This window comes from Zea mays, chromosome 10, assembly GCF_902167145.1.
Source record: "Zea mays cultivar B73 chromosome 10, Zm-B73-REFERENCE-NAM-5.0, whole genome shotgun sequence".
In the NCBI taxonomy this organism is placed as follows: domain Eukaryota; kingdom Viridiplantae; phylum Streptophyta; class Magnoliopsida; order Poales; family Poaceae; genus Zea; species Zea mays.
In genome coordinates this window covers 81320459-81338452 of record NC_050105.1, presented here as the reverse complement: position 1 = coordinate 81338452, position 17994 = coordinate 81320459, and the positions used below count along the sequence as shown (strand labels likewise).

At 58.7% G+C, this 17994-nt stretch overlaps 1 protein-coding gene across 1 annotated transcript; it reads left to right on the top strand.

Annotated features, from left to right (window-relative positions):
- The first annotated feature begins 13780 nt into the window (after positions 1-13780).
- LOC103642555 (uncharacterized) lies at positions 13781-15018 on the top strand. Its single transcript, XM_008665808.2, is given in 3 exon segments — positions 13781-14343; positions 14345-14487; positions 14490-15018. Coding segments are annotated over 3 exon segments (867 nt in total). The 5' UTR covers positions 13781-13795; the 3' UTR covers positions 14666-15018.
- The last annotated feature ends 2976 nt before the right edge of the window (positions 15019-17994 follow it).

Genomic DNA, 17994 nt, shown 5'->3' with positions numbered 1-17994 from the left:
TCCAAAAATCAGCATAAACATAGAATCGGTCTATCTAGACCACTTCATTTTTCTTCGCACATGTAATCCTCACGATACTCAAATTCTTCTCACAATTAGATTATTTTCTCCACATCCGGATTCTTAGAAAATCTGGCTAGAAAAAAAGTCAAACCAAACAAAACAGACCCTTTTACTGTCGGTTCAAAGTCATGAACAGAGAGCGATATGAAACGACAACAATGATATAAGACAATAGCTAGGTGTGGTCAACGATGATGTGAATCGCCAGGATTGCGAACTGTAGAGCGCGACGAACCTAACCAGACCCGACTTTTGGTGCCCCGATATATTTGTTTTTTTTTGCAATTTAGTTTTTTTAAAAACAAATTTCACATTTGTCTCCCTAACAACTTAATGTCATTTTTCGATCATTTGCTCGACGTTATAAGCCATAACATCGAGATACCACAGCTCGGCGCTATGGGACAAACAACCAAAAGTCCTGACTAGCTGCACTGGCATCTCGAGCCACGCTATCGGCTGACGTGACCTACCTTGACACCACAGATCTAAGCATCAGGATGTGTAATATGGGCCCACGTCCTTTCTCTCTCACGTGCTCACCCAGCTCTCGTCCCCCAGCCTTCCTCTCTCACTGCAGTATCCTACCTCCCACAGTCCCACCGCCGCACCTCGCCTCCATCGCACCCGCTGTCCCTGGCCCCGAGCTCACCTAGCGTCGCTTCGGGGACCTGAGCTCAACGCCGCGTCGCCTTGGCCATCCCGGTTGCCGCTCCATGCCATTTGTGCAACTATATAGTTGACAAGTTTTTCATTTGAGTTTATTTAGAGCATCTTAAAGAGACTCTTTATTTTTTACTCTCTATTTGACTCTTTATTTGTCTCTCCGTAAAGATTAAACTCTTATATATATATATATATCTACTAACTATTAAGGGCTTATTGTAGACCGCCCCCGCCCCCGGAAACCACGCGCCCGCACGCCGGAAACTGCGGAGGCTGCACCGCGAACGCCGCGAACCGCCAAACAAACGCTTGCACGCCGCAATCCCGCGACGGCCTAAGCAGCCGCCGCGACCTCCACGAACCCCCCACGCGGCAATCCCGCCGCGGCTAATAAAGCTGCAACATCCACGAACGCTGCAATCCCGCCGCGGTTGCTAAAGCTGCAACCTCCCCGAACGCCGCAATCCCGCCGCCGGAAACCGCGGAGGCTTGTCGGGGACCATAATTAGGGGTACCCTCAAGACGCCTAATTCTCAGCTGGTAACCCCATCAGCATAAAGCTGCAAAGGCCTGATGGGTACGATTAAGTCAGGGATCAGTCCACACGAGTGACTCGATCACGCTTCACCCGAGCCTAGCCTCGGCCAAGGGCAGCCGACCTCGAGAGACTTCCGTCTCGCCCGAGGCCCCCTTTTTATGGCGGACACATCACCGGCTCGCCCGAGGCCTTGGCTTCGCTCAGAAGCAACCTTGACTAAATCGCCACACCGACTGACCAAATTGCAGGGGCATTTAACGCAAAGGTGGCCTGACACCTTCATCCTGACACGCGCCCCCGGCAGAGCCGAAGTGACCGCCGTCACTCCACCGCTCCACTGGCCAGTCTGACAGAAGGACAGCGCCGCCTGCGCCACTCCGACTGCAGTGCCACTCGACAGAGTGAGTCTGACAGGCAGTCAGGCCTTGCCAAAGGCACCACGGCGAACTCCGCTCCGCCCGACCCCAGGGCTCGGACTCGGGCTAAGACCCGGAAGGTGGCGAACTCCGCTCCGCCCGACCCCAGGGCTCGGACTCGGGCTAAGACCCGGAAGACGGCGAACTCCGCTCCGCCCGACCCCAGGGCTCGGACTCGGGCTAAGACCCGGAAGACGGCGAACTCCGCTCCGCCCGACCCCAGGGCTCGGACTCGGGCTAAGACCCGGAAGACGGCGAACTCCGCTCCGCCCGACCCCAGGGCTCGGACTCGGGCTAAGACCCGGAAGACGGCGAACTCCGCTCCGCCCGACCCCAGGGCTCGGACTCGGGCTAAGACCCGGAAGACGGCGAACTTCGCTCCGCCCGACCCCAGGGCTCGGACTCGGGCTAAGACCCGAAAGACGACGAAACTCCGCTCCGCCCGACCCCAGGGCTCGGACTCGGGCTAAGACCCGGAAGACGACGAAACTCCGCCTCGCCCGACCCCAGGGCTCGGACTCCGCCCTGGCCTCGGCCGAACGACTTCCGCCTCGCCCGACCCCAGGGCTCGGACTCCGCCCTGGCCTCGACCGAACGACTTCCGCCTCGCCCGACCCCATGGCTCGGGCTCGGCCCCGGCAACGGAAGGCAGACTCAACCTCGGCTTCGGAGGAACCCCCACGTCGCCCTGCCTAGGGCACAGACCGCCACGTCAACAGGAAGCGCCATCATCATCCTACCCCGAATCGACTCGGGTCACGGAGAACAAGACCGGCGTCCCATCCGGCCAGCTCCGCCGGAGGGGCAATGATGGCGCTCCACAAGCTCTATGACGACGGCGGCCCCCAGCTCTCTTACGGAAGCAGGACGACGTCAGCAGGGACTCGACCGCTCCAACAGCTGTCCCTCCGCCAGGCTCCGCCGCACCTCCGACAGCCACGACATCACGCCAGCAGGGTGCCCAGATCTCTCCGGCTGCCACATTGGCATGTACCTAGGGCACTAGCTCTCCCTCCGCTAGACACGTAGCACTCTGCTACACCCTCCGTTGTACACCTGGATCCTCTCCTTACGACTATAAAAGGGAGGACCAGGGCCTTCTTAGAGAAGGTTGGCCGCGCGGGACCGAGGACGGGACAGGCGCTCTCTTGGGGCCGCTCGCTTCCCTCACCCGCGTGGACGCTTGTAACCCCCCTACTGCAAGCGCACCTGACCTGGGCGCGGGACGAACACGAAGGCCACGGGACTTCCACCTCTCTCACGCTCGACTCCGGCCACCTCGCCTCTCCCCCTTCGCGCTCGCCCACGCGCTCGACCCATCTGGGCTGGGGCACGCAGCACACTCACTCGTCGGCTTAGGGACCCCCCTGTCTCGAAACGCCGACAGTTGGCGCGCCAGGTAGGGGCCTGCTGCGTGCTGACGAACAGCTCCCCGTCAAGCTCCAGATGGGCAGTCTCCAGCAACCTCTCCGGCCTGGGACGGTGCTTCGTTTCGGGACTCTTGAGTTCATGTCCTTCGACGGCAGCTACGACATGATACTTCTTCCACCGCCGCGCGACTACGACAATGGCGGCCGACAACCCGCCCGTCGGCGGCGGAATCGACGACGTCTTCCCCGCGTGGTGGAAGGGCAACATTCGGGCTCGCTCCGTTCTCTCCCCCGCCAACGGAGGAGGAGGCGGGGCCGTCAAGGCCAGGTGGGAGGCCGCGCTTCGTCGGCCGTCGAGCGAATCGACGCCCCCGACGCCCCGACGGAAGGCACGCCGGACGTCGACCTCGCGTTCAAGACGGAGGCAAGCGCCGTCCCCCCGCGACACGCTGACCCCGAGCAAGAAGACGACGCCGGCGCGCTCGCGGAAAGCCTGCAGGACGTCGCCCTCGAACCAGAGTTGACGGTGCAACCAGTCCCCGATGTGACTACGTCGCTCCTCGTCGACAAAAAGGTACCGACTAACTCCCATCTTGCGTCATTTCGACTCGGCCTCAACCCGCCAAACGACCTCGTTTTGGCGGGCGCTCTCATTGAGGCGAGTGCAACCCCACTGAGGTTCCGTATGCGGTCGCCTTGGGACCGACTGACGGACGTCTCGACCTACGGGCCCTCTGGGTCCGAGGAAGACGACGATCCCAGCATCGCTTGGGATTTCTCCGGACTTGGCAACCCCAGTGCCGTGCGGGACTTCATGACCGCATGTGACTACTGCCTATCCGACTGTTCCGATGGAAGCCGCAGCCTTGGCGACGAGAGCTGCGGCCCAAGCCGCGAATGTTTCCACATCGAGCTAGGGAATCCCTCCGAAGGCAACCATCTTGGCATGCCGGAGGACGGTGATCTCCCTAGGCCGGTGCCTCGCGCCGACATCCCACGGGAGCTAGCTGTGGTCCCCGCTCCGGCGGGGGGTTACGACCCACAACTCGAGCAAGTCCGCGAGGCGCAGGCCAGGCTCAACGAGGGAACAGGGGCGCTTGAGCCGATCCGTCGGGACGTCGGACAAGCATGGGTGGGCCTACCCCTGGCCGGAGAAATACGTCACCTGCCCCAAGGTCTCCAGCACCGCGTCGCCAACGATGTCAGGATCAGGCCGCCGCCCGCATCCAGCGGGGTTGGTCAGAACCTGGCAACCGCAGCAATGCTCATCCGCGCGATGCCGGAGCCGTCAACCACCGAGGGTCGGCGAATCCAGGGAGAACTCAAGAATCTCCTGGAAGGCGCTGCGGCCCGGCGGGCCGAGAGCACTGCCTCCCGAAGGCAAGGTTATCCCTCGGAACCTCATGCCGCGACTTCCCGATTCATGCGGGAAGCCTCGGTCTACACCGGGCGCACGCGCAACACCGCGCCTGCGGCCCCGGGCCACCTCGGCAACGAGCACCATCGACGCGACCGTCGGGCTCACCTCGACGAAAGGGTGCGCCGAGGCTACCACCCTAGACGTGGGGGGCGCTACGACAGCGGGGAGGATCGGAGTCCCTCGCCCGAACCACCCGGTCCGCAGGCCTTCAGTCGGGCCATCCGACGGGCGCCATTCCCGACCCGGTTCCGACCCCCGACTACTATCACGAAGTACTCGGGGGGAAACGAGACCGGAGCTGTGGCTCGCGGACTACCGCCTTGCCTGCCAACTGGGTGGAACGGACGACGACAACCTCATCATCCGTAACCTCTCCCTGTTCCTCTCCGACACTGCTCGCGCCTGGTTGGAGCACCTGCCTCCGGGGCAGATCTCCAACTGGGACGACTTGGTCCAAGCCTTCGCTGGCAATTTCCAGGGCACATACGTGCGCCCCGGGAATTCTTGGGACCTTCGAAGCTGCCGGCAACAGCCGGGGGAGCCGCTTCGGGACTACATCCGGCGATTCTCGAAGCAGCGCACCGAGCTGCCCAACATCACCGACTCGGATGTCATCGGCGCGTTCCTCGCTGGCACCACTTGCCGCGACCTGGTGAGCAAGCTGGGTCGCAAAACCCCCACCAGGGCGAGCGAGCTGATGGACATCGCCACCAAGTTCGCCTCTGGCCAGGAGGCGGTCGAGGCTATCTTCCGAAGGGACAAGCAGCCCCAGGGCCGCCCATCGGAAGAAGCTCCCGAGGCGTCTGCTCCGCGCGGCGCCAAGAAGAAAGGCAAGAAGAAGTCGCAATCGAAACGCGACGCCGCTGACGCGGACCTTGTCGCCGCCGCCGAGTATAAGAACCCTCGGAAGCCCCCCGGAGGTGCAAACCTCTTCGACAAGATGCTCAAGGAGCCGTGCCCCTACCATCAGGGGCCCGTCAAGCACACCCTCGAGGAGTGCGTTATGCTTCGGCGTCATTTCCACAGGGCCGGGCCACCCGCCGAGGGTGGCAGGGCCCGCGACGACGACAAGAACGAAGATCACCTAGCAGGAGAATTCCCCGAGGTCCGCGACTGCTTCATGATCTATGGAGGGCATGCGGCGAATACCTCGGCTCGGCACCGCAAGCAAGAGCGCCGGGAGGTCTGCTCGGTGAAGGTGGCGGCGCCAGTCTACCTAGACTGGTCCGACAAGCCCATCACTTTCGACCAGGCCGACCACCCCGATCATGTGCCGAGCCCGGGGAAATACCCGCTCGTCGTCGACCCCGTTGTCGGCGATGTCAGGCTCACCAAGGTCCTGATGGATGGGGGCAGCTGCCTCAACATCATCTACGCCGAGACCCTCAAGCTCCTGCGCGTCGATCTGTCCTCCGTCCGAGCAGGCGCTGCGCCCTTCCACGGGATCATCCCTGGGAAGCGCGTCCAGCCCCTCGGGCGACTCGACCTCCCCGTCTGCTTCGGGACACCCTCCAACTTCCGAAGGGAGACCCTGACGTTTGAGGTGGTCGGGTTCCGAGGAACCTACCACGCCGTGCTAGGGAGGCCATGCTACGCGAAGTTCATGGCCGTCCCCAACTACACCTACTTGAAGCTCAAGATGCCGGGCCCCAACGGGGTCATCACCGTCGGCCCCACGTACAAACACTCGTTCGAATGCGACGTGGAGTGCGCGGAGTACGCCGAGGCCCTCGCCGAGTCCGAGGCCCTCATCGCCGACCTGAAGAACCTCTCCAAGGAGGTGCCAGACGTGAAGCGCCACGCCGACAACTTCGAGCTAGCGGAGACGGTCAAGGCCGTCCCTCTCGACCCCAGTGGCGACACCACCAAGCAGGTCCGGATCGGTTCCGGGCTCGACCCCAAATAAGAAGCAGTGCTCGTCGACTTTCTCCGCGCGAACGCCGACGTCTTTGCGTGGAGTCCCTCGGACATGCCCGGCATACCGAGGGATGTCGCCGAGCACTCGCTGGATATTCGGGCCGGAGCCCGACCCGTCAGGCAGCCTCTGCGCCGATTCGACGAGGAGAAGCGCAGAGTGATTGGCGAAGAGATCCACAAGCTAATGGCAGTAGGGTTCATCAAAGAGGTATTCCATCTCGAATGGCTTGCCAACCCTGTGCTTGTGAGGAAGAAAGGGGGGAAATGGCGGATGTGTGTAGACTACACTGGTCTCAACAAAGCATGTCCGAAGGTTCCCTACCCTCTGCCTCGCATCGACCAAATCGTGGATTCCACCGCTGGGTGCGAAACCCTGTCCTTCCTCGACGCCTACTCAGGGTATCACCAGATCCGGATGAAAGAGTCCGACCAGCTCGCGACTTCTTTCATCACGCCGTTCGGCATGTACTGCTATGTCACCATGCCGTTCGGTTTGAGGAATGCGGGCGCGACGTACCAGCGGTGCATGAACCATGTGTTCGGCGAACACATCGGTCGCACGGTCGAGGCCTACGTCGATGACATCGTAGTCAAGACAAGGAAGGCTTCCGACCTCCTCTCCGACCTTGAAGTGACATTCCGGTGTCTCAAGGCGAAAGGAGTCAAGCTTAATCCTGAGAAGTGTGTCTTCGGGGTGCCCCGAGGCATGCTCCTAGGGTTCATCGTCTCCGAGCGAGGCATCGAAGCCAACCCGGAGAAGATCACGGCCATCACCAGCATGGGACCCATCAAGGACTTAAAAGGGGTACAGAGGGTCATGGGATGCCTCGCGGCCCTGAGCCGCTTCATCTCACGCCTCGGCGAAAGAGGTCTGCCTCTGTACCGCCTCTTAAGGAAGGCCGAGTGTTTCGCTTGGACCCCCGAGGCCGAGGAAGCCCTCGGCAACCTGAAGGCGCTCCTTACAAAGGCGCCTGTCTTGGTGCCCCCGACGGACGGAGAAGCCCTCTTGGTCTACGTCGCCGCGACCACTCAGGTGGTTAGCGTCGCGATTGTGGTCGAAAGGCAAGAGGAAGGGCATGCGTTGCCCATTCAGAGGCCGGTCTACTTCATCAGCGAAGTGTTGTCCGAGACTAAGATCCGCTACCCGCAAGTTCAAAAGCTACTGTATGCTGTGATCCTGACAAGGCGGAAGCTGCGACACTACTTCGAATCTCATCCGGTAACTGTGGTGTCATCCTTCCCCCTGGGGGAGATCATCCAGTGCCGAGAGGCCTCGGGCAGGATCACAAAGTGGGCGGTGGAAATCATGGGCGAAACGATCTCGTTCGCCCCTCGGAAGGCCATCAAGTCCCAGGTGTTGGCGGATTTCGTGGCCGAATGGGTCGACACCCAGCTGCCAACGACTCCGATCCAACCGGAGCTCTGGACCATGTTTTTCGATGGGTCGCTGATGAAGACGGGGGCCGGCGCAGGCCTGCTCTTCATCTCGCCCCTCGGAAAGCACTTGCGCTACGTACTGCGCCTCCATTTCCCGGCGTCCAACAATGTGGCCGAGTACGAAGCTCTGGTCAACGGATTGCGGATCACCATCGAGCTAGGGGTCAGACGCCTCGACGCCCACGGTGATTCGCAGCTCGTCATCGACCAAGTCATGAAGAACTCCCGCTGCCGTGACCCAAAGATGGAGGCCTACTGCGACGAGGTTCGGCGCCTGGAAGACAAGTTCTTCGGGCTCGAGCTCAACCACATCGCTCGGCGCTACAACGAAACCGCAGACGAGCTGGCTAAGATAGCCTCGGGGCGAACGACAGTCCCCCCGGACGTCTTCTCCCGGGATCTGCATCAACCCTCCGTCAAGCTCGACGACGCGCCCGAGCCCGAGGTACCCTCGGCTCAGCCCGAGGTACCCTCGGCACAGCCCGAGGTACCCTCGGCACAGCCCAAGGTACCCTCGGCCTCCGAGGGTGAGGCACTAAACGTCGAGGAAGGGCAGAGCGGGGCCACGCCAGATCAAGATTGGCAGGCCCCGTACCTGCAATATCTCCGTCAAAGAGAGCTACCCCTCGACCAAGTCGAGGCTCGGCGGGTAGTGCGACGCGCCAAGTCATTCGTCTTGCTGGGCGACGAAGAGGAGCTCTACCATCGCAGCCCCTCGGGCATCCTCCAGCGATGCATCTCCATCGCCGAAGGTCGGGAACTGCTGCAAGAAATACACTCGGGGGCTTGCGGCCACCACGCAGCGCCCCGAGCCCTTGTCGGAAATGCTTTCCGGCAAGGCTTCTACTGGCCAACGGCGGTGGCTGACGCCACTAGAATTGTCCGCACCTGCGAGGGGTGCCAATTCTATGCGAAGCGGACGCACCTGCCCGCTCAGGCTCTGCAGACAATACCCGTCACTTGGCCCTTCGCTGTATGGGGTCTGGACCTCGTCGGTCCCTTGCAGAAGGCGCCCGGGGGCTACATGCACCTGCTGGTCGCCATCGACAAATTCTCCAAGTGGATCGAGGTCCGACCTCTGAACAGCATCAGGTCCGAGCAGGCGGTGGCGTTCTTCACCAACATCATCCATCGCTTCGGGGTCCCGAACTCCATCATCACCGACAACGGCACCCAGTTCACCGGCAAAAAATTCTTGGATTTTTGCGAGGATCACCATATTCGGGTGGACTGGGCCGCCGTGGCTCATCCCACGTCGAATGGGCAAGTAAAGCGTGCCAACGGCATGATTCTACAAGGGCTCAAGCCTCGGATCTACAACGACCTCAACAAATTCGGCAAACGATGGATGAAGGAACTCCCCTCGGTGGTCTGGAGCCTAAGGACGACGCCGAGTCGTGCCACGGGCTTCACGCCGTTTTTCCTGGTCTACGGGGCTGAAGCTATCTTGCCCACTGACCTGGAATACGGCTCCCCGAGGGCGAGGGCCTACACCGAACAAAGCAACCAAGCTAGCCGAGAGGAATCGCTGGACCAGCTGGAGGAAGCTCGGGACAGGGCCTTACTACACTCGGCGCGGTACCAACAGTCCCTGCGACGCTACCACGCCCGAGGGGTCCGGTCCCGAGAACTCCAGGTGGGCGATCTGGTGCTTCGGCTGCGGCAAGACGCCCGAGGGAGGCACAAGCTCATGCCCCCCTGGGAAGGGCCATTCGTCATCGCCAAAGTTCTGAAGCCCGGAACATACAAGCTGGCCAACCATCAAGGCGAGATCTACGGCAACGCTTGGAACATCAAACAGCTACGTCGCTTCTACCCTTAAGATGTTTTCAAGTTGTTCATATACCTCGCACCTACGCAAAGTTTAGTCATCAAGGAAGGGTCGGCTTAGCCTCGGCAAAGCCCGACCGCCTTTCCGCCTCCTCGTTGGAGGATCGCAACTCCATGGGAGTTGGTACCTCTCAGCCATCGTTCGGCTTCAAGGATACCCCCCATCCGGGGGCTTGGAAGATGGGAAGACACGACGCTTAAGGGAGGAAGAAGACATGGTTGCCTTCCGAAAGGAGTCTCCCTCCCTTTAAAGGCAACTCTCCCTACGTGCGCCCCCAGGCGCCACGGGCTGAGTCTTCTCCAACACGCTCCAAGGCCCTCCCCTGCGACTCGGGGGCTGGGTCCCGCATGTCACGCAAGCCGGCTCAGGGCAGAAGAAGCCGAACCGCCGCGCGTGGTGCGCACGACCGTCCAGCGGTTACAAGCGACCCCCCATTTTCGCCCAGACCAACGGGTAGAAGGGGCGGGCAGCCATGCAGGCGGCATGCAACCGCGCCAGGTGGACGCGCTTCTCCAACTTCTGACACGCCAGCTTGGGAACCCAGGCCCACGCGTCGAGCAACCGGCGCGCCAGTTGCTGCATGCGAGCAACCGCACCGCCACTTGTGCCACCATCGCGCCTCTTCGGTTGCGGAGCCAATGCCGCGACTCGAGGCGACCCAACAGCGCCAGCATGGCGCGTCGGTCAAAGCGACCGAAAGAGGGCCGGCAGTAATAGCGGTGGCAGGCGGGCGGGCGCAGCAGTCACGTCGTCAACCAGGCTCACGTCCCATCCTGGGACAGCAAGAGAGCCTCCTCTCACGGCGTGGAGACGGTGCACCCGTGACCCGTTCCTCGAACGGATCGCACGCGCGCAACAGCCGCCCCGCCAACCACTCGCCCCGTCGCATTAACTCCGCGGCGGGACACGCGGCGCCTCTGGCAGGAGGAGCGCGCGACGCTTCACCTTCGCCGTAATCGCGTCAGAAAAGGTACGCCACGTCGTCCGATTTCGTATCCTTTTTCGTTTTCCTCTTTCTCTATCTCTTGCAACAGGGACCGGGAAAGGGGGATACCCCGAAAGGGATCCTTCTCCGCGAAGGAACCGGGCTCCGAGCCCCCCACTACTGATCAGGGGTTCGAAGGCTGGCCCTCCGAAGGGTTCAACAGCCGCCTCAGATCGCGTGGGCCCGACACCCACTACTGGTTAGGGGTTCGAAGGCCAGCCCCCCGAAGGGTTCCATGGCCGCCTCAGGCTACTCGGGCTCCGCGCCCATTACTGATCAGGGGTTCGAAGGCTGGCCCCCGAAGGGTTCACAGTCGCCTCAGACACCGAGCGAGGGATGACCAGGGGTACGTTCGATACATAACCAAGGCTCGGGCTGCGCTCCCGAGGTACCCTAGGACATTTCCGAGACCAGCGGGAACGATCTTGTAACGGAATCCCATCGGAGGGAGGCATCGAGCCCTCGGACCCCGTCGCCAGGGGACCGGGTCCGGCAAATCACCCGCAGGTACTTTTGGGCGTGCCTCTGGGCCCCTAGCCGACCCCCAACGAACGGGGCACGGACGTCCACTCGGATTACCCGCTTGCAGCTCACCGGAGACACCATGTTCGGTGCCCATCGAGGGTAGCATGGCGCACTCCCCCCCTCCTCCTTGCGGAAAGGCGACGTAGGGGCGTATGTAAAAAGTCGAGTCTGTCCCTGATCGCCCTCTCGCCCTGTGCAGAGGCTCGGGGGCTGCTCTCGCAAAAACCGGCTCCGGCCAAATCGTTGATAGCGTCAACATACCAGCCCGAGAGCTTGGACCCCGACCGTGCACCCGGGCTACGGCCAGTTCGCATGAGGGAACGACCAGACCAGCCGAAGCATTGCGCGAGGTATTAAGACCTCGAAGGAGTGTAACCACTCCTCCGAGGCCTCGGGGGCTACACCCGGCGGGTGCGCTCGCGCGCACCCACCGGAACGAAATGCAACCGAGAAAGGCTGGTCCCCTTGCAAAAAAGTGCGACAAAAGCCTCCAAGCGAGTGCTAACACTCCCTTCGAGGCTCGGGGGCTACTGTCGGGGACCATAATTAGGGGTACCCTCAAGACGCCTAATTCTCAGCTGGTAACCCCCATCAGCATAAAGCTGCAAAGGCCTGATGGGTACGATTAAGTCAGGGATCAGTCCACACGAGTGACTCGATCACGCTTCACCCGAGCCTAGCCTCGGCCAAGGGCAGCCGACCTCGAGAGACTTCCGTCTCGCCCGAGGCCCCCTTTTTATGGCGGACACATCACCGGCTCGCCCGAGGCCTTGGCTTCGCTCAGAAGCAACCTTGACTAAATCGCCACACCGACTGACCAAATTGCAGGGGCATTTAACGCAAAGGTGGCCTGACACCTTCATCCTGACACGCGCCCCCGGCAGAGCCGAAGTGACCGCCGTCACTCCACCGCTCCACTGGCCAGTCTGACAGAAGGACAGCGCCGCCTGCGCCACTCCGACTGCAGTGCCACTCGACAGAGTGAGTCTGACAGGCAGTCAGGCCTTGCCAAAGGCACCACGGCGAACTCCGCTCCGCCCGACCCCAGGGCTCGGACTCGGGCTAAGACCCGGAAGGCGGCGAACTCCGCTCCGCCCGACCCCAGGGCTCGGACTCGGGCTAAGACCCGGAAGACGATGAACTCCGCTCCGCCCGACCCCAGGGCTCGGACTCGGGCTAAGACCCGGAAGACGGCGAACTCCGCTCCGCCCGACCCCAGGGCTCGGACTCGGGCTAAGACCCGGAAGACGGCGAACTCCGCTCCGCCCGACCCCAGGGCTCGGACTCGGGCTAAGACCCAGAAGACGGCGAACTCCGCTCCGCCCGACCCCAGGGCTCGGACTCGGGCTAAGACCCGGAAGACGGCGAACTCCGCTCCGCCCGACCCCAGGGCTCGGACTCGGGCTAAGACCCGGAAGACGACGAAACTCCGCTCCGCCCGACCCCAGGGCTCGGACTCGGGCTAAGACCCGGAAGACGACGAAACTCCGCCTCGCCCGACCCCAGGGCTTGGACTCCGCCCTGGCCTCGGCCGAACGACTTCCGCCTCGCCCGACCCCGGGGCTCGGACTCCGCCCTGGCCTCGGCCGAACGACTTCCGCCTCGCCCGACCCCATGGCTCGGGCTCGGCCCCGGCAACGGAAGGCAGACTCAACCTCGGCTTCGGAGGAACCCCCACGTCGCCCTGCCTAGGGCACAGACCGCCACGTCAACAGGAAGCGCCATCATCATCCTACCCCGAATCGACTCGGGTCACGGAGAACAAGACCGGCGTCCCATCCGGCCAGCTCCGCCGGAGGGGCAATGATGGCGCTCCACAAGCTCTATGACGACGGCGGCCCCCAGCTCTCTTACGGAAGCAGGACGACGTCAGCAGGGACTCGACCACTCCAACAGCTGTCCCTCCGCTAGGCTCCGCCGCACCTCCGACAGCCACGACATCACGCCAGCAGGGTGCCCAGATCTCTCCGGCTGCCACATTGGCATGTACCTCGGGCACTAGCTCTCCCTCCGCTAGACACGTAGCACTCTGCTACACCCCCCGTTGTACACCTGGATCCTCTCCTTACGACTATAAAAGGGAGGACCAGGGCCTTCTTAGAGAAGGTTGGCCGCGCGGGACCGAGGACGGGACAGGCGCTCTCTTGGGGCCGCTCGCTTCCCTCACCCGCGTGGACGCTTGTAACCCCCTTACTGCAAGCGCACCTGACCTGGGCGCGGGACGAACACGAAGGCCGCGGGACTTCCACCTCTCTCACGCTCGACTCCGGCCACCTCGCCTCTCCCCCCTTCGCGCTCGCCCACGCGCTCGACCCATCTGGGCTGGGGCACGCAGCATACTCACTCGTCGGCTTAGGGACCCCCTGTCTCGAAACGCCGACAAGGCTGCACCGCGAACGACGCGAACCGCCCCCGCAAACCTCCTCGAGCAACCCTTCGCGCTCGCGCAATCCCCGTGTTTGTTTAATCTGTACATGGATGACGACGACGTGTCTCCCGACGCCCGCGACGTCTACGTCGCCAACGCCAACGTATCCTCCTACTTCGCCGCCTCCGATGTCGCCTCCGCCGACCGTCTCTTCGCGGAGGTCTCCACCGACGTCGCCGACGTCGTCGCCTGGACCACCATGGTCGCCGGCCACGTCAGTTCCGGCGGCCTAGGCCGGGCGAGGCACTTCTTCGACGCCATGCCCGAGAGGAACGTCGTATTCTGGAACGCGATGCTGCGCGCGTATGCCCACGCCGGGATGCTCACCGAGGCGCGGGACCTGTTCGACGCAATGCCTACCAGGAACGCCGCCACCTGGAGCTGCATGATCAGTGGCCTCGTGCTGTCGGGACGCTGCTGGGAGGCGCTGCATGATCAGGGGCTCTTCGGTGACATGGTCCGCAGCAGCAGCATCGTGCCGAATGAGCCCGCGCTGGTGAGCGTGGTCTCGGCGTGCGCCCAGCTGCAGTCACTGGAACACGGCGCGTGGGTGCACGCGTACGCCGAACAGGAGCTGCAGGGGACGATGAGTGTTGTCCTCGCCTCCGCTATCGTCGACATGTCAGGAAATGTGGGGGGTATCCACAGTGCCATCAGGGTGTTTGCTGTCATGCCCATGAGGAACATCTACTCCTGGAACGCGATGATTGCTGGGCTCGCGATGAATGGTGGCGAACGACAGGCCCTGTCGCTCTCGTCGTGTCATGGAGGCCTTGTATTTCGTCAAGAGCATGCCCGTGGAGCCACACCCTGGCTTATGGGGCGCACTAGCTAGCGCCTGCAAGATGCATGGCAAGGTTGAGCTTGGTGAGGAGGTTGCCAAGAAGCTCATTGACTGGAGCCTCGCCATGGCAGCCGATACATCCTGCTGTCAAACTTGTATGGCTCTGTGAATAGATGGGATGACATGGCCTCTGTGCGTAAGATCCTCAAATGGAGCAAGGTGCCCAAAGGCACGGGCAATGCAGTGGTTGGGATGACATCGGCATCCTGTATGTCGAATGGTTGAATGCACTCTCGATAGTGATATGTACAAATTTGGGACTACTTTTTATTGATAGGGGCATTAAGATTTTTGCAACGGTTGGAACTGCGGCCAATGAGAATTATGAGATCGATGAAGCCTAGAGGAGAATGGGGCTGATAAAAAAAACTTCTCAAATATAAATGTTTGGTTGATATGTCATCATATGCCACCTAATTGTTTGAACAAAATACAGTAATTGCATTTACTGGGAGTGGAAGTGCAAGAAACTAGCAAGAAGTGCAGACTGGTGCGTGAATACTGATCAAAGGGGGCTGAAACTCGAGAACAATGAGTGGTGTAGTATGATCAGTTCAGAGTTAGGCAATTCAGTTAGTGCAAGGATATTTCAAATTGGGCCATGCGCGGTCCCGGCCCACGCGGTCGCGCTGTCAAACTGATTTCCTTATGGTACCCTGATAAAAAGTGTACTAATTTATAGAAAATAAATGTTAACTGGTCTGATAGGTCCTATGATTTTAGGTGAAAGGAACTAATCAAAACACCAAGAGAAATAAATACGTGGATGGCAGCTCTTGTTTTAATCTTGTAACAATGTTTTTGCTAGACTCAACAATTTTTGATTAGGTGTGTTCCTTGGCAAAAAACAAGCTTACCCTGTGTTGCTTATTACTTAACTTATCTTCATACTTCGGTCTTTGCAGGGTGGTGCAATTTCACTAAAAGAAGCTGCAGTTCCTGCCCCACGTTGAACAGCTCCCAAGAACTCGAGTAATTTTTTCCTTACTCCTGAAAGCTTCCTTGTCCTACATCCATTAAACTTCTATTTGATAATGTTTGTCACATGGATTCTGTATATTATAGTGAATAGATGGTGAGAGACTATACACAAGGCATGCAAATTAACAAGACTCATACATGCGCGGAACAGTGTGTTGATGAGGCACAAGGGAACACATGCTCAGGTATTAACATGTTTGGCTTCCGAGCAAACTTTCTCCAGACCCCCAAGGAAATATAAGATCTGATCAGATATGTGTCGATGCTCATCCTAGCGTACTCCCGTTGCAACGCACGGACACACACCTAGTATATATATATATATATATATATGGCAGGTATAACGGGAGCCCTGGGCTTCCAATAGTTAAAGGAAGCCCAGGCCAACCACCTCTGCAAACTGGTTCAACCAGCGCGCCCAAACAGGCTGTCGGGTGCGCCACCTGCCCCACGTCTGTTAGCGCAAAAAAAGAATGCATGCATGAGTCAAACACGATCCAATGCATGCGCATAAATTTAGGAAAGATATGTGCGGCAGTTTCTGTTTTTAAAATCCTTTATTTCCTCCATAAATTTAGGATCGCTGCAATAGCCATGCAGCTAGACGCGTAAGGACCATTTTATGATATATACTGAGACTAAATATGCTACACTGTGTTAATAATTATGCAATTCGATATACTGCGTAAAAATCTGTTACCAGCTGCATGCACACGAATTTATGATAAAAATAATGTGCAATGAAAGAAAATGAATTACACACATAAAAACAAAAAATCGTATTTAATGTTTTATTTCCTTCATAAATATAAGATCCCTCCAACAGCCATGCAGCTAAAACACATTAAATCTAGTTTATGATATATACTGATACAAATTATACTACATGGTGTAAGTATTTATGCAATTCGTTACACTGCGTAAAAAATCTGGCATGTTGTTCACTGGTGGACGCACCTCCGGGTTGGAGCGTAATAACCTTAAGTTTTGAGCATAAAATCCCTCAATTATAAGCGTATATACCGAGCCAATGTGAGAGGTTGATAGCTCTAGTAGGTTGTTATTACGATCCTATTTTTATGGCAGATCCGAAAAACATGGCAGTCGCATGCATGCGGTTATACAGATCCTAAAATTATGACAAAATGCATGCATGAGTCAAACACGTTCCCTTGCATACGCGTAAATTTAGGAAAGATATGTGTGACAGTTTCTATTTTAAATGCTTTATTTCCTCCATAAATTTAGGATCGCTGCAACAGACATGCAACTAAAACTCGTAATGACCATTTTATGCTATATACTGATACTAAATATGCTACACTGTGTAGATAATTATGCAATTCGGTATACTGCGTAAAAATCTGCTACAGGCTGCATGCACACGAATTTATGATGGAAAAAATATGCAATAAAAGAAAATGAATTGCATGCATAGAAACAAAAAATCACATTTAATGTTTTATTTCCTTCATAAATATAGGATCCCTCCAACAGCCATGCAACTAAACGCATTAGAACTAGTTTATGATGTATACTGAAACAAATTATACTACACGGTGTAGGTATTTATGCAATTTCTTACACTGCATAAAAAATTTGACATGTTGTTCACTGATGGATGCATCTCCGGGTGGAGCGTAAAAACCTTAAGTTTTGAGCATAAAATCCCTCAATTATAAGCGTAAATACCGAGTCAATTAGAGGTTGATAGCTTTAGTAGGTTGTTATTACGATCCTATTTTTATGACAGATCCGAAAAACATGGCAGCCGCATGCATGCGGTTTCTATTTTTATACAGATCCAAAAATTATGGCAAAATCGTGGGAGTTTCCATTGCATGCGCGCAAATTAAGAACAACATAAATCAAGGAATTGTCTTTCCAATGTGCATGCAGTAAACTGATATACGAACTCTGTGTTAAAGCATAAAATCATACAGTTTTTAGCGTAAATAATACATGTGGTAGGCATAAAACACAATAAACGAAAAGAAAAATGCACCGGATCAGAGGATGTCACGCGCGATCATCGCTGCGCGCATCTCGCCCCTTCCGTGACGTCGCTCGCTCGAACATCGCGCCTCATGCGTCGCCGTCGCTACTCGCACGTGGACGGGCGTCGCTTGCTCGCCGGCCTTGGAAGTGCCGCCTCCTCGGGGCTTCGGGGACGCTGCCGCTTGCCTGCACAAGGGCCTCGCTGCGGATCGAGGAACCTCTGCCACCGCGCGTCGAGGTAATGGAGTTACGGCCACCGGCCTGGGATCCGCCGCCGCTCGCCCTCTGGATCGGGGGCCGCCACCGCCGGCCTGGGAACCGCCGCCACCGCATGTCGAGGTCGGGGAGCCACGGCCACCGCAGCCACTGGCCGGGGTCCGCCGCCGCGCGCGCTATCGGGCAACCGTCGTCGCTAATGAATCGAGATGGGGCGTGAAAAACTGAACCCTAGCACTCCGGGTCCTGTTTTATAGACGTCCGGATGTGGTCCGGCTCGACCGAATTGCACTGTCTGGCCCGGGCTTCCTTTAGTTATTGGAAGCCCAGGGCTTCTAATATACAATCTATATATATAT